Genomic DNA, 17,587 nt, shown 5'->3' with positions numbered 1-17,587 from the left:
TTTGGAAACTTCAAGCAACTTTTTGTTTACAAAAGTTTTACAGTATTGACTTGATTTGTTAAAGATATGTGGTGAAAGCTGGAGAGGACAGTTGCATTCTAAAAAATTCAGAATCCTCTTGGGAAAATTGTGCTTCCAGCCACACATACCCACAAAAGGAAAATACAGTATAATCCATATAGAAAGAGGAATTTCATAGAAAGAGGAATGACAAATGAGAAGTCAATAATGTAACCTTTAGGTAGATGGTGTCTTGATACATTTTGGGAATTATATGAGTTTGCCTATAAATGGCAATAAACATACTTTGGACAGAACAGTTTGTTGCATGATTGAATGTCATTTTCTAGGTCTCATTCGTCTGCAAGAGCTCATCAAAGCTCCCTCCAGATATAACATTAAAATCAAAATCCGCCAGCTGCCCTCTGGGAATAAAGATGCCAAGCCTTTACTCAAGGAGATGAAGAAAGGCAAGGAGTTCTATGTGATATTTGATTGTTCACATGAAACAGCCGCTGAAATCCTTAAGCAGGTAAGAGGGGTAAGAAGGAGGTGAAAATATTAGGAGATGAGTTCGTTTATCTTTCTCAGACATGCCATCTGCTTTCACTTAGTGCAGCATGATAAAATGCCAGCAGTCCACTTTAGGCTGAAGATTGCAGATTTCAGAACCCTTTTAAAGAGTCATAGGGCTCAGACCTCTTTGAAGCCTCCTGTTCGTATGTAGTTGTAGATGTGTGGTCCTGTGTACATACTCGGAGATATATAGATCCTGCCAGCAGAGATTGAGAGGAGAAGAGTATCATTTCAAGTTGATTAAGCATCTCCTCTTTTATGTCCGTTGAAAAAAAACAAGCTAGATTTCATTTACACAATGCCTTACTTGTCCTAAATACATCTTCCTCATGGCAAGACCTCTTTTGTCAAACATGCAAGATTCCAAGCACAGTGGAAAAGGGGCATGGAGAGAGTCACGGAAAAGATGTTTCTCTCTTCTAATTTATTACAGACAATGAGCTGCCATGCATTAATCTCCACGGGTAATGTGGGTGGAAACAATAAATTGTGAAATCTTATATAAATGAAAGATCTTAATAACATTAAGAATGATAACAACAGTGTTAATACTTTCTGGGCACTTCAGGATATAGCACTGGTCTTATGTCTAAGAAAGAAAACTCAGAATCAAAATAAAAAATAGATTAAAAATAAATTTAAAAAAAAATTAAACCTAGACTCGTAGTTCTCAACCCAGGGTGATTTCACCCCCTCGGAAACTTCTGTCAATGTCCAGAGACATTTCTGGTGTCATATTGGGGATGGTGGCACTTTACTGACAGCTAGCAGTTAGAGGTGCTGCTAAACATCCTATAAGACACAGGATCCCCCACCCCCACCCCACAACAAAGAACTACGTAGCCTAAAATGCCAATAGTCCTGAGGCTGAGAAACTCTAGCATAGACAGAGACAATGGGAGAGGCAAGCCAGATGTTTAAAATAGAAGCACTAATAAAAAATCAGGGGATTGAATTTTGGGGAAAGTAGGAATAAAATAGCCAGGTTATATTTACTTGGCCTAATGGGTGCCTCTCTATATTTAAGTGGTTACTGTGGCATGAGGCAATGTTCTTACCTAAAATGGCACAAGGTGTTATTACACTTCCTAGTTTAAAATGTCTGGGGTGTACTGTTGGGTTGACTGGTAATGGGCACTAATTTCACAAGTATACCAACCCCTCCATACAAATGCAGAACTGTGGATTTCTGAGTCACTTAGAAGAGCTCTCTGGGTGCAGTCATCCAGCCTGACTCTCCAGTGCTATATCTCACACTGGAAGGGCATTTCTCAGAAGCCCCTGAGTCATAGAACATATTATAAATTGTGGTTGCAAACAATCGTAGACGTCATCAAGGCTAATCCTCTCACTTTATAGGAGATAAAATAACTTTCCCAGAGCGACACAGCCAGGAACGGGCACTGAGCCTCCTTTATCCCATCTGATTGTTTCTCCACAGTGACACGTTGCTTCTCTAGTTAGGCAGACTATCTGTTGCTTTCTTCTAGACTATAGTTGCAATAACAAGTCTTTAGACATTATAAGTACCTCTCAGTAAAGAAAGCAAGCATGCTGCAGTGATGTCAGCAACTAAAGAACTTGAAAGGTGAATAAATATCATCAGCTTCTCTTTATCTTAAGCCTTCATCTGAGAATTTAATACAGTTATTAAAGTGTATAATGGAGTGTGGGCCAGAAATGAGAAAAACACCCAGATTTTATGCATAGCCCTCAAAATGCCAAGAAGTATCCCTTCCCAAGAGTCTTTCTTAACAGAATCTAGGGACTTCTGTTACATTTAAGAGAATGATTTGGTGATGAGGATTCTCTTAGTTAGAAATCCACTTGGCTCACATAACTGGTCATATCTCTCCCAAAGGGCAGGCTTGGAATAGGCAAGGGAAGTGCCTGATGGCCATGGGCAGGGGCTGCTAGAGTTTCTCCTGTATTTTGATAAATGTGGATATAAAATTCCTTTGATGTAAGTTGTTCTTTCCTTGTGGCATGGAGATTATATCATTCAAAGGAAAATTAGAAATAAAAAAAAAAAAGACACAGAAAATCATCTAAGAGAAGCCCTCTCAAGAAATGTCTGTCAGGGGCAAAGAGAAGTAGGATTAGTTCCACTTTGCGCAAGCCATTGGCACAAACATTTTTCTCCATCCTGTCTTACCATGTTTTATCTTGTGTTTGCTTTTACTAATCACGTGAATGGTACGATTGGCTGTGAAGCTTGAGGGAAGTGACTCAAAGACTGTTCATCCTGTCTTTGTTCTAGACCCATGATCTGAAAAGATTGGGAGGGGTGGAGAACTTTTTTAAAAGCTTCCAGCATGAAATCCTTACCTTACTGCATGTGAAAGAACTGTTGCTCATTGTGAAATCACAGCAAAGGATCCAGGTTGGTTTAATGGGCTTCATTTGGACCTCCAAGAGGCTCTTATGGTTTGAAAAGTTATAAAGAAGACCATAGGACTTTCTGTTCTAGTCAAGATGAGACACTAGTACTCTGTGTGATTCCATTTTAACTTGCTCCATTAGTCCTGGAAAACAACATGTAGAAACTCTTTCAGAGACCTTTCCTGAATCTGTCTGCGGAGTGTCTCTAGGGAGTCTGAGGGTTCAGGAGTTCAGGGTCCTGTTGCCAGCCACTGCTCAACCACCCTTTCTCCTGAGAGAAAGAAAGGAAGGAAAGAGACTTATATCTTTTACTGAGGTACCAAAGATGGTGTCTCGCACCCTGTATATCATGGTGTCTCGCACCCTGTATATCAGTTTATCCTGAAGTAAATTTGGTATTCTCACTTCAGAGCTGAGAAAACTGAAGCTCAGATTGGTTAAGTGCCTCATACAAGGTCATTCTCTGAATAGCCAGCCTGCCCTATGATCTCAGATCCTGAATGCCTACTTTACCATAACGGGCCCCCATTTCATAATGGATAACCATTCTGAACTAGGCTTCCAGAAATGTCTGGGAACACAACCGCTCGCTGCTGGTCTCCTTTAGATGAAATTAGTATTAATAGCTTTTACTTCTTTGGTGACTAAAATCACTGCTGAGAAAATTTTCTCTTCCAGGTCAACGTATCTTTCTTCTCATGCACATTTCCCATTATTTCCCTGTACTTCCCTGCACCTTCATCATATTTTACTACTTTTTAATGATTCTTAAGAAAAAATAAATCAAATGCACTTTAAGGAAGATATTTGACATTTATCTAAAAGTAAAAATTGGGGAAAAGTCTATAATTATTCTTGGGCATGATAATCACTTCAGCAAAGTGATTATTTCTATTCATATTTAACAAGTACTATATGATGAGAATCTGAAAATTTATTTCCCCCAAATTAGTTAGAAATTCAAATGTCAAGACTTGATTAGGCTACAGGGGAGCACGGCTCTTATAACAAGAAATGGTCTTCGTGAATTTCTGCAGTCTGAGAGTGGCCCCAAAAACCAGCAGCCCACACATGGGACCTGTCAGGTCACTGCATGTCTTCTTCTCTCCCTGTCCATGCATCACCTCCCAGCAGGCATCCTGCTGCTTTTAGAGGATGCTGATCTCTCCTTAGACTGTCTTTAATGTGGAAATCCCAGGTCCCCAGCCCCTCCTCACCCCCACACCCCCCACGTCCCTCTGTCTTCCCACTGATGGCTCACCATCCACCGCACTTGCACCTTCACTCTGAGTATGGTTCTCCCAAGGGAGTGGCTGATGGAAGATGAATTTAAGGCTGAGGCACAGGGGAATTCCCTGGCAGTCCAGTGGTGAGGACTCTGCACTGCCACTGCAGGGGAACTAAGATCCTGCATGCCACACAGTGCAGCCAAAGAAAGAAAAACAAAAACAAAACAAATAAAGGTGAGGCACAGGGTAGGACGACTCTAGGTAGGGAATTCCTAACATGTGCCTAGTGCCATGCTGGGTGATAAGCAACCATCTCCTTTAATTGACATAATAATCATTGATATAATTAGTACTATCTTTTTTTTTCTGGAAATGAAAATTGAAGCTCAGGGACAGCGTTAATTTTATCTACTGAGCATGCTTTTAATGCGAAAATCTGTGGCCTGCATTATGTGACCCATCCGCCCCCTCCAGCCTCCCTGCCAGCATCCAGCTTCCAATACACTATTTCAAGGGCACTCTGCCTGGTCATGTAACATGCCCTCCTTTCCCTACTTTATGGCCTTTGCACTTGCAGTTGCCAACACCTGGAACATTCTTTTCCAAAGTCTGCCTCACCTAAGTCTTCATGATTAACTCTTGGAAGATAAAGGAGAAGAAACTATTTTCTCATTCCTTATGACCTTGCACTCTACTTAGTTGCTCTGTAACCCTAATAAAAATCTATAATTAATTAAGGACATTGATTCATTTGTTATCTCTATCCCCTACTATACTGTAAACTCCAAGAGGATGGGAGCTTTCTTTGTCTTGTTCTCCCAAATCCCCAACATCTATTACATTATTTGACACACAATGAGTGACCAATACATCTATGTTAAATGAATAGTTGAAATGAATGATTCAAGAACTGTGCTTAGAAGCTCTTAATCAGTAATCTCCCAAATCACCTTTCTTCCACTCCACTCAGTATGCTGAACTCTCAACTCTTCCAAGCACATTTGAACAAGTCACCCTTCTGTGCCTCAGTTTCCTCAAAAGGAAGGTTTCATTCAACCCTGAAATTCTGTATTATTAAGAACTGTAATGCATTTGAGCTAATGATTCTCCTTCCTGAAAATAAATTTGCCTTTTTGGAGAACTGCAGAGTCGTTTTCAAATCCTGTAATAGGATTGAGAAAGCAGGTCACTACCTCAAGCATAATGAAACCTAATGGGTCTCTGATAGGGAGGGAAGGGATTCAGTGGTGCTTCATCTAGAAGGGAAGCTGTTTCAGGGCTGGGCCAATTCCCTGAGCTAGAGAGTGGCCAGTGGATGAGCATACTGTTTCTGACTCAGGAAAACTGCTGTCTTGTTTACATAAACAAGTGCATCAGAGGGGAGATGTTTTTCCTCCTTCAACACTCGTGGCAATGAGCATTAAGCTATAATTGAGCCATTAGCCTCCATAGAACATTTTAGTACCAAAATATTTTGTAGAATTATATTGCATTTTCTCCTGTCAACATTTGTGTGCTTTTGTTTCTATTTTGTTTTTTCTTTTGTTTCAATTAACATAAAAACAAGACCAGGCAGAAAATGTATTTCTTAAATGCTTGGCTTCCCTCTGCTAAGAAGTGCAATAGCAATGCTGATTAATCAAATAATTTTGTGCATGGATTTTTGTCCCCATATAAGTTATGCCTAACATCTCTGACCAAGGCAAGCAGAGGTAGTTAGATGGGTTTCATTTCATGTTTTCACAGGACAGAAGTACCATCAGCCTTCATCTCTTAGGACAGAAAACATCAAGTCAAGCAGTACAGCTGTGATGTGCTAAAAGGTTGCAATTCTGTGTTTGGGACCTGTACCAGCTAAGTCAGATCCCCAAGTCTGTTATTTCTAATCATAAACACATAAAATAAGCCAAAGACCTTAGGGCTACATTTTACTCAACACTTATTATGTGCCAGGCACTGTGCTAAGCCAGTGAAATGCATCACTCATTTAATTTTTATGAGAAAATTCTGCATACAAGAAACTGACAGATTTCAGAGAGATTTTGTAACCTGCCCAAAGTCACAGAGCCAGCAAGTGGCTAAGCTGGGATTTGAAACTTATCTCAGGATTTAAAAGAAAAATAAAGTATCCTATTCTGCTACTGTTATGTACACCAAGAAGTCAACTGATTCTCCAAGTAATGGAACCTGGAACACATTTTAGTTAAGCTTCATACTTCTTGGATGTGTTATTTCCTTGATTCTCAAACATCCAATCATCTCTAGTTTACACAAGTTCTCAAGAAATGTTGTTTATATTGAAGCCAAGTAGTGAATGTGATGCGGACATAGTAAGGAAATTCATTTTTTCATTCAACACGTATTTGTTGAGCACTGATTGAAGGTGATAAAGATACAACAATGAAAACAACAACAAAACCCCAAATCTCTGCCACCTTAAGGCAAAAAGAGACCTTGAAACTGCATGTCACAAGAGTTTAGCTATCTAATGACAATTTACTGGTTGGAGACCATGAAGCTAATTTCTAAAGCAGTAGGGGACTGTGACTAGAGTCTTAGACTGAAAGTTGGGAGATGCAGTTGCAAACTCTGCTCTTCCCCTAATAAGATAAAATAAATGCCATTTATTGGGTAGTCATTGTGTGCCAGAATAGGCTATGTATTTGACTGGAGTGTTATCTATTTACTGCCTCAAAATATCCCATGTTACATATGAGAAGAATGAGGTTCCAGAGCATACACTCAATAGCAAGGCTGGAATTTCAAACCAGGGTCTAATGTGCCTCTGATCTGAGTTTCTTAGCCCGTCTTAATATGCTACTTTGAGCGAGCCTGTTTGTTTTTCTGAGACCCAGTCACCTCACCTGTAAAATAGGATTGTTGGATTAGATTCTAACTGTTGCTAAGCTTCCCTCCAGCTCTGAGCTTCCATGCATACAAGGAATCAAGAATCCTCTTACTAACATCTAGACATAAAGAACTTGCACATTGCCTTGTACTTAGTAAGCTTTCAAAGAAATGGGGAAATAATTAAGCAGTTCATTCTTTTGTAAGGTTTTTTAGAGTCCTTTGGTAGTCTTTGAGATACTTAATTGATGAGAAGTTCATTACTTTGGATAAATCCTGACAATGTAATCATGTTGAATCTCAGTTTATACTAACTGGATGATAATTTGCAGTTATATAATTTTTTTGATAACACATTCCTATTCTAATTATGTTTCTCTCAGGCTGATATTAAAATCTCTTTACATTTCCTGAGCACATTGTTTGGATTATAAAGAGCGGTTCATAGATGTGAGTATGTTATTAATATACACAAGAATTAATTGACCTCTATGAATAATCAAAAAGTTACTGAAAGGGTTTGCAATTTGTTTGTATTCTTAGTGTACAGGATGCCCTTTTGAGGATGCTCTAAAACCTCCAATGAGTAGATTTTGAAAAGGACTTAGATTTGTTTCAATCCAAATTGAGAGGTAATAAAAATCACATATGTGCCTCAGAAATGCTCTAATGCTTAATTCCAGCTACATCAAAATTTGGCTGTAATAGGCAATAAGAGAAATTATCTTTGCAAGGAAGGTGGGGGTAATTTAAAAGGAATCATGTAAGGAATTTGAAGATGTGTATAACAAAAAGCATGTCTTAAGCCTGTAGCAGGATCAGTGATCCTCAGCTCTATTCAAAATTTTGAGGATGTCTGTGCCCCTCGGTGTGACTTTCTCAGGGGAAAAGATCCATAGCTTCTATCTGATTCCCTAAAGAAGGCTGAAGACTGAAGCAGGTTAAAAATCACTTCATTATGTTAACCATACCTGCTTCTTCAACCCTTCATAGATGCAAGGTTTTACCAAAAATATCCCTCCACCCTACTTTCCCCGTGACTGTTAGCCACATACTTTCTGTTATAAGCATGATTCTGTAAGATCTAAATGTCACCATTTATTCAGTTGACATGTATTGGCTGTTTTCTATGTGCTAAAGACTGTGCCAGGGTAAAGGGAGAATAAAGTGCTGTGAAAAACTTCAATGTATTGAATGAGGTTATTTAGTAGAGGACTTAGTTATTTGTTCTTTGCTGCATCTGTAAAATAGGAATGTCATAGCCCATAGCTCATGCTGTTTTGAGAAATGTTAAATGTGACAATGCCTATAAGGCACTAAGCAGCCCACCACTGATGCATGAAGTATTCCACATGTTATGGATTAACATCGCCAGTATTATCAGTGATATGGTATCTAGGCAGAACTACAAGAGTGATACAGTGCTTCCCAATCCTAACTCTATCACTGCATCACCTCCTCTATCATATCACAATAGTGGTTCCCAAACCTCCTTTCAGTCTGAATTACCAAGTCTCACAACCTTATGAGGATCTCATCTGATGTCATTAAATCTCCATGCCAGACTTAACATATTGCATCTTCCTACTCATCCTTTCCCCCGCCAACCAGAAATACCATTCGCTTACTCAAGCCAGAAACCTGGGAATCTCCTTGACTCTCCCTCACCTTTCCTATTTATTAGTTACCAAATGCTGTAGATTCTGCCTTCTAAATATGTTTCAGATTCTACCTCCTTTTCTCCATCACTTTCATCATCTTCCTCCTGTGCTAGAACAATTGATCTCTCAGTCACAAGTCCCCTCCCTCTCCTTTTCTCTACCCAGCCTCCATGTGGCCTCAAAAACTGTTCATTTTAAATAAAATATCTGATCTTACACCTCTCAAGTTTGAAATTCCTGAGTGCCCGCCCCACCCCTTTATTGCCTTAAGTATAAGCCCGCATTGTTTAGCATGCCATGCAAAGCCCTAAGCACCTTGTGTCCACTGCCATTATAACATCAAGCACACAAAAATATCTATTATTATGTGTATCACACAATTTTAACAATTGCATTACAATTTTTTTTACAAACTATCCTTCCCTTTTTTTTTAAAGCAGTACTTTTTTTTTTACTTTTCTGAAGATTTAAATTTATTTATCTATTTATTTATTTATTTTTGGCTGTGTTGGGTCTCCGCTGCGGTGCGCGGACCTCTCACTGAGATGCCCCTCCCCTCCCGTTGCGGAGCACGGGCTTCAGGCGCGCCGGCCTCAGCAGCTGCAGCACGCAGGCTCAGCAGTTGTGGCGCAGGCGCCCAGTTGCTCTGCAGCACGTGGGATCCTCCCAGACCAGGGCTCAAACCCGTGTCCCCTGTATTGGCAGGCTGACTCCCAACCACTGTGCCACCAGGGAAGTCCCAAACTATCTTTTCTTCATGAAAGCTGACCCCATTAAAGAGGCCAAAGTTCTTCCTGAAAGATCACTAAAGGGATTTAAAATTGGAATCTAATTAATTCTAATATCTAAAGAGATGTTATAATAGAAGAGCTATGTAGGTTTGAATTCCTGACAGAAGGAGGAAAAGTGAGTAAGGCTCCCCATAATACCTGCAGCATCATCCATGGTACAACCTTTTATAATGGAGGCCAGCTCTCTGAACAAGAATAGAGGGGCAACTTATCAAGCTCTCTTGGCTTGATGGATTCATTCCTTATGATAAAGATCCAATTCCTGTCCTTCTAACTTTGCTCTCACCAAAGAACCATATGTTTTTATTTGGGTTCTCAAAGTACAGAAGGACTTCGTACAAATTACTGACTTTCCTCCCACATATACTTCCTATTATAAATATAGCACAAAGAGCCCAGGATTGAAATCAAACCTGGGTTCAAGTACTATAACTATGCTCACATCTATAAACTGGGGATAACACTTCCCTCCCAATAGTAGATAAAGAACCTGTTACAGCAGTGGACATGTTGTAACACTCATCAAATAGTAGTTTTGATCATTATTGTTATCCCTTTAAAATATGAGTTTGGTTAATATAAATCAGTGGTTCTCAGCTCTGGCTGTATGTAAGTATCACCTGGAGAGTATTGGTGTCATAGATACCAATGCCTAGAACATACCCTAGACCAAATAAATCAGAATATTTAGGGATAGGGTACAGTCATGGGTGTTTTCAAAGAGTTCTTTGGAGATACTAATGCACTGAGAAACACTGATAAAAATAATTGTTTTCTAAGCCTGATAGCTACTAGATAAATTGACAAAATAAAGTCATCTAAAAAACCAAAAATCTGAGAAACAGGACCAAAATTATGATAACTTTATTGTGCTACAGAGATATCATGAGACCAGCAAGACCACCATTTAGTGACTACATGACTAATCTCTCCCTCCAAAGGTCACCCTCAGGCAAATTTGAGGTATAGTTTTTATTACCACCATTACCAAAGAAGCTTATTGCACAAAGATTACAGTGTATGCAGCATATTCTCTGTTAAATTTCCAACTTCAAGATTCGTTCAGTTCTTTGCTGTTAAAACTTTTCTTCTACTGTAGTCTTTCTTATACCTCATATTTCCACCAATTTCCCTTGGATATTGCAGAGAGTTTATTCTTTGGGTTCATGTAATCCTCCAAAAGCTCCACTCTCTCCTATTTGCCACGTTGCCTATTTCATTCTGCTAGGGGAAATCTTTTTTTTCCTGCTCTGTTGTCAGCAAACTGTACTCCTTAAATAGCATAATCTCTTCTGCTGTGCACCTGGATGATGCCATGTGGCTCTTCTAGTAGGATTATCTTCTGAAGCTAAACTAAACCCCATTGGGCTCCACTCCATTTATTAATATCTATTAGTATCAGCTTCCCTTCTTCTTCTGACCATACCTCTGGAGAGAAGCTTATAAAGGAATTAAGACTGAAAGATACTCTCAAATAGTGCAGCTATTCCATTCACTTACACTGTGTGGAATACTCTTTGCTTTCCTTTGATTTCACTTGGAGGCATTAGGAAAGTGGCCTGGGTTTGTAAATGGCATAGCACTATCTTCGAATGGAAGGAAAACCCTAGACTCTTTGTGAGTAGCTGTATCTGTGTACATGCATGTGGTTAGTATATGGACATGAATGGAGGGGCACAAGGAAATTTAGAAAGTTTTCAACTTCAAACAAGTCATTTTTCCTCTTGATACATGCTCTTGATATCAAAACACCAAAATTGTGCAATCTCATAGGCCATAATCCCAGAAAGATGAGCAAATGTGGAGTGTTGGTTTCATATTGCTGCTGTAACAAATTATCACAAATGTAGTGGCTTAAACAATAAAAATTTACTCTTTTACAATTCTGGAGGTCAGAAGTCTAAAATCAAGCTGTTGACGGGGCTATTTTCCTTCTGGAGGGTTCAGGGAATATCTAATTCCTTGTCTTTTCCAGCTTCTAGAAGCTGTCCTCATTCCTTGGCTTGTGGTCCCATATCACATTGCCTTTCATTCCCTCTGTTTCCATCTTCACATCACCTCTCTGCCTTCTGACCATCTGCTTCCATCTTATAAGAACCCTTGTGATTACACTGGGCTCACCTGGATAATCCAGAGTAATTTCCCATAAACTAAGATCCTTAACTTATTCACATCTGCAAAGTTCTTTTGCCATGTAAAGTAACATATTAGCAGATTCTGGAAATTAGGATGTGGACATTTTTAAGGGGGCATTATTCATCTTACTCCATAAGGATATGGGTAGTTTTCTACATGTCAGGGTTTTCAGGCATCCAGTGTTATTTTTCCATACACTCCACTGTTACCTTTGTAGATATGTTACAGTCATTCAGTGTTGTACGAGTGTCTTTTTTTGCATCAATAAAGATTGATCTAAAGGCCTAATTTACCTAGTTAATTCTACTGGTGACAACCATTAAAAACTATGTTGCCAAAGGAGCATTCTGCTCAGAGGATAGTGCAGTTGCAGCCTAAAGTACCACAGTTGGCAGGTGAGAAAAATCTACACCCTAGAGCTCAAACTTTCTTCTTAAAACTGCTTCTCTGAGACTTGATATTATTCAACTGGTTTCCTGAAGATTTATTTTATGCTGAAATAACTTATTTCTATCTTGAGGTAAAAACATTATTTTAGCCACATTGTATGTCACATATTTGGAAGTTGTTCACTTGAAATTATTGACTAGAAATCATGTCTGATGGTTTAGAATTTATCCTGATACTGAGAAGGCTATAAAAGGAGCAATACACTTTAGGTTAGTCAATATAAACTTCTAATACACCTATTTTTCAATGGAAAGATGTAGTAATAAAAACCCTTATAAATATTATAAGAATCCCTCAAAAATGCTTAGGAGCACTCCAGGTTCCATTTCAAGTTTCTTCTACGATGATAGCAGCATTATGCCAATTATTTGTGATGTATGAATTGCTTTTAGCAATGGATGCTGAGAGTTTGTGGAGAATTGCTGTCTCCATAGCTCTGCATTGCCTTCAGGAAAATGATCCTGTTGAAATGTGACATAGGCCTCTTTATACCAGGACATGTTATGGCAAGATTTTTCTCAGAGGCTTTCCAAGTGTCTTATAGACCAACTCTCTCACCAACCATAGGAATTAGACTCCACAAACTCTCTTCATCTAGACTTGGACGAGGGTTCTCAAGACAAACTAAAATATGGTCTTTGTGATGCTCAGGCTGTATGTGATACATTTACTCATCTAAATCCAAAAGACCGTCTTTGCAAAGAACAACAGAGCTCGACCAGGAAGAATCAATACTACTGTGAACAAGGCCATGAGAGTTCTATTGTAAAAGTCCAGAGAACAGCTGGGCAAATGTGGAGCCATGATAGTTAATGAACAACAGTGCTTCAGAGAACCTTGATAACAGTGGGGTCATTAGAGTTGTCCTTCCAAGAGTCAACTGTCAATGAGTTCTTTTTTTTTTTTTAGCATGCTTATTAGAGTATAATTGCTTTACAATGGTGTGTTAGTTTCTGCTGTACAACAAAGTGAATCAGCTATATGTATACATATATCTCCATATCCCCTCCTTCTAGCGTCTCCCTCCCACCCTCCCTATCCCACCCCTCTAGGTGGTCACAAAGCACCGAGCTGATCTCCCTGTGCTATGCAGCTGCTCCCCACTAGCTATCTATTTTACATTTGATAGTGTATATATGTCCATGCCACTCTCTCACTTCGTCCCAGCTTCCCCTTCCCCCTCCCTGTGTCCTCAAGTCCATTCTCAAAACTGAGTTATTTGTAGTGAGGTGGATGGACCTAGAGTCTGTCATACAGAGTGAAGTAAGTCAGAAGGAGAAAAACAAATACCATATGCTAACACATATATCTGGAATCTAAAAAAAAAAAATGGTTCTGATGAACCTAGGGGGCAGGACAGGAGTAAAGATGCCAATGAGTTTTATTCTGCTTTCTGATGATTCATTTTGACTACAAAAGAAAGAAAACAGTAATTATTTTCTAGCCACTGAAACAATAGAATAGTCTGTGGCATTTCCATAATAGCATAATACAGAGAAAGCCTTCACGTAGGTGTCAGCCTCTCCTCCCTTCACTCGTTTAAGGATTGTGTTATCTAGATAGAAAGGAATGTCATACGTATGCAGAGTATGTAGGACTTTCAGTATTTTGGTATTGTTCTCTGTATTAGCCAGGGTTCTCCAGAGAAACAGAACCCATAGGAAATATATATGAAGAGATTTATTATGAAGAATTGATTCACTTAACTATGGAGGCTGAGAAGGCCCACAGTCTGCCATTTGCAAGCTAGAGACCCAGAAATGCTGTGGTATAATTACAGTCTGAAACTATAGGCTTGAAAATCAGAAGAGTCAGTGGTGAAAATCTCAGTCAAAGGTCAGGAGAACGCCAAAGTCCCAGCTTAGGCAGTCAGGCAGGAAGGAAAAGGGGTGAATTCCTTCTTCCTCTGCCTCTTTATTCTAATCAAGCTCTCAGTGGATTGGATGATGCCCACCATATTGGGAAGAGTCATCTGCTCTCTCAAAAGCTTATTTCATCTGGAAACAGCCTCACAGACACATCCATAAATAACGTTTAATCTGGGCACCCCTCGGCCCAGTAAAGTTGACATGTAAAATGAACCACCATCATCTACAAGAACTTTTGAGTTCTTATCATTGATTCTGCAAGGACATAGAATATGATTAACTATGAATGGTATTTTGTTAGAGGCCTTTTTGTTACCCTAACCCAACCCAGCTATATCAGATCTGAATACTTCATCTCTCTTTATGGAAAAAAAAATATTCCGCTTCTCCCAACCATGATAATTTATTCATGTTATATCTTTATTATACAAAGAACTGAAGCAGCCTAGAAAAATACATTTGAAAAAAGTCATAAATATTTTTTAAGAAAGGGACAGAGTTGGTACCAAGGGAAAAGTTAAAGAAAAACATAAAGCTGAATGGCATTAGCACATAGAATATATACCCTATGTTCCTGAGTAGTTGCTAATGGAGGACCCACAATTTTGACCCTAAAGTCTCTAGTAATCAAAAGAAAGTCATGACATACCTTGAAGTATTCATAAAACAGACAATTGTATTTATTCAGAAAAACAAAACAAAAACAAAAAAATGGCTTGTCTGGCACTGATAATCATGGTAGTCACTTGTCAGGGTGAGTGAGATCTCTGGAGGGTGACATATGTCAGTATCTTTCCCACTTCCTTGGCCAAAACCAGTGCATGGCTCCACCCAAGCACAAGGGGCCAGGAAATACAATCACATCACATTGGAAAATTGGAAATGGCACTAATGAAGTCCACGCTATGGGTCTTCCAAAATCAAGAAGACTAATAGGTATTAAATACATCCCTACTATAGATATAAAATGTTATTGAAAGGGCTAGGTTTTTACAGTCTATCAATCTATGTCAATAATAAGGTTTCAAGTGGATATTTAGTAAGAATAATTCTGTTAGGAAACAACCATTATTAAAGTATTGGTGGAAGCAATTAAGGGGAACGTGCCATCAGTACAAATAGTATTGACAGCCACATTTATTACTTATTAGTGTGTGTGATGTGATGTGTTTTGCACCATTAAAAATGATTTAAATAGAGCCAAAACTAGTTCCTAGTAATACTGTCTTGGTAAAGTGTACACTGCCTAAGTCAGTGCCTCCTGGTCAATCCAGCAAAATACAGTAAAAAAAATTCAAACAAGGTAGTGTTTGTTAATAAAAAGTCAGTTTTGCAAAGAACCATTTAAAAATCCCCATATCATGATTACACTATTTGAAAAACTGACATTTATCTTGATATGACATTTTCGTAAACCGTTAATGACTTTTAGCTGAAATACCAACATGCAGAGAGAATCGTGGTGTGAATGCTATAGAGTATAAAGTATACTACCATTTGACAGCAGAGCAGCCAATCCCAACCAGTATACAAACGATTATAAAGAGCTTTGGTGCTCTTGGCTTTATTTCTATCTAAAAATTTCTCATTCACCCATGTCCTAGAGAGTCCATAAAATTGACAGCTCAGTGATCCATGACTATACTTTTTTCTTAATTTTCATTTCTAGGAAATTCAAGGGAAGAACCAGGAAGCACTGACCCAGGCACTAGGTAGGAAAGTCAAGAAGGGGTACTTTTCTAGTATATCAAATAAAAAGTGTATCTGGAAGTCCCAAGGATTCTTTCTGCTACAAAAGCAGGTCCATTAGTTATTTATTCACTGCATCTGCATGACTCTTTTCTAACATTAAGTAACAGACATATCAAATGAATATTTGCTTCCAGAAATTATAAATAATAATAATTAGTTGAATGGTTGCTTAAAAAAAAAAGCCTATACTCTCAAATGGTGATCAAATGCCCCCACAATAAAGTTTAAAAAGAAAAATTAGCCCATGTGAAAAGCTGGAAACTCAGGTGCCTTTGTGTTTTTTCAGCAACAATATTTTAAACCCCAGTGTCCAGGTCTATATCTTGACATAAAACTTTCCAGTTCCCTTTTAAGAGATAGTCTTGCCTGCAATTATACTAACAACCTAAATGAAAAATTGAATTCCTGACTGACCTCAGCAGGTTAGCTCTTTATGCTCCAGTGATATAAGAGACCAGCTAATAAGAGCTCACCATGCATGATTTTCAATGTTATTGATGGCCCTAAAGCAATCCTACCCTTTTAAAAATCCTTTTGTGCACCTGGTCTTGTTATCACCATAGGAATGACTTACATACTGTGGGCTTATGATTCATAGAGAGAGTTTCCTGTCATTTTTCTTGCCTTCATGACATTACAATTTCACCAAATATTCCTCTGGTTTCCATGTTAGCAGAGAGGGCATAAGAAGTGTCAGATCTGTGCTCATGTATGTTACATGCCATCTCCAAATACCCTCTCCATTTTTTATCCCCTTTCATGTAAAATCATTCTAGTTTACATATCTTAGACACCTTATAAGAACTTCAATAACTTGTGTTGCTTTTCTGAAGAATCTTTTCAATCCATCTTTTCAACTGAAGTTATGAAAGTCCTTGTTCCTTAATGCAAATGGACATGTTTTCCATAAAGCAGTGATTATCAGCCACTGCTGTGAAATACAGAAGCTCCACTCTCAGAAATTCTAATTCTGGATGTCTCTGGGATGGAGCCTAAGAATATCTGATTTTAAAACCTCCAGAGGGGATTTTCATTTGCATCCAGAATATATCAGAGTTGTGGGGGAACTGTCTTGAAAGTTTCATTTCTGAGTCTTCTGCATTCATTTCTATGCAAATACCAAAAATACAGCACTTAAACAGTCCTTTGTGACCTGCACCAAGGAAGGTGATACTCTTGATTTAAAAGATTGATGACAATATCTTATCTCCAAAGCATTTGCAACTGTTTCTTCTCAGTGGACACCATTTTCAGGAATCCAAAAGTAAGATCACAGTTTTAAGAAACTATCTCTACCTAGAACCCCTGTCCTTTCTGTCTACCTCCTTCTTGCCCCTCCCCACCAAATAAAGACAATATACACAGGATGTTTGGAACTGTCAGGGTCCCAATTAGGTAACAGACTCAGAATTAAGAGGCAGCGAGACTTGGTATAAAAATAGTCCCCATCCTTCTATCTATAAACAATCCTCTCTTCCCCTACTCACTCTATGGGATAAGATGGAAAAGGGGTAGAGAGAAGGGTTTCCGAGATATACATATTTATAAATCCTCATTCAAATATATCTACATATCAGTATTGCCAATTTAACATTTAATGAGTTTTACTCTGAGGCATTATGATAAGTACTAAAGCTAAGGAGATCAATAAAATATATATCTAAGCATAGGATTACTCAGAAACCCAGGGAGTAGGAAAGGCAAAACTCTCTGCCATTATGGACAACTCCAGATATAAAATTTGTTGAGCATAAACTATTTTTAAATTTGATCGTCAGATCAATTACTTCCATGAAGGTCAAACATAGCATACTGAAAGTGCATTGGATGGAGGTCAGTGGCCTGGATCCTAGCTCCACATCAATAATTGGTTTGTCTCAGGTTTCTGATCTACT

General features: G+C 38.6%; 1 protein-coding gene across 2 annotated transcripts in view; it reads left to right on the top strand.

Moving 5' to 3' along the window:
- The window catches only part of LOC101335705 (glutamate receptor ionotropic, kainate 1), a 47,560-nt gene that overhangs the window by 14,571 nt on the left and 15,402 nt on the right, over nt 1-17,587 (top strand). For both annotated transcript variants that reach the window (XM_033856011.2, XM_073804430.1), the window contains exon 4: nt 351-532. In XM_033856011.2, coding sequence (XP_033711902.1) covers nt 351-532 — 182 coding nt within the window. The remainder of the gene's footprint in view (nt 1-350; nt 533-17,587) is intronic.

Source organism: Tursiops truncatus, chromosome 4 (genome assembly GCF_011762595.2).
Source record: "Tursiops truncatus isolate mTurTru1 chromosome 4, mTurTru1.mat.Y, whole genome shotgun sequence".
Lineage (NCBI taxonomy): Eukaryota > Metazoa > Chordata > Mammalia > Artiodactyla > Delphinidae > Tursiops > Tursiops truncatus.
This window is presented reverse-complemented; position numbering and strand designations above follow the sequence as displayed.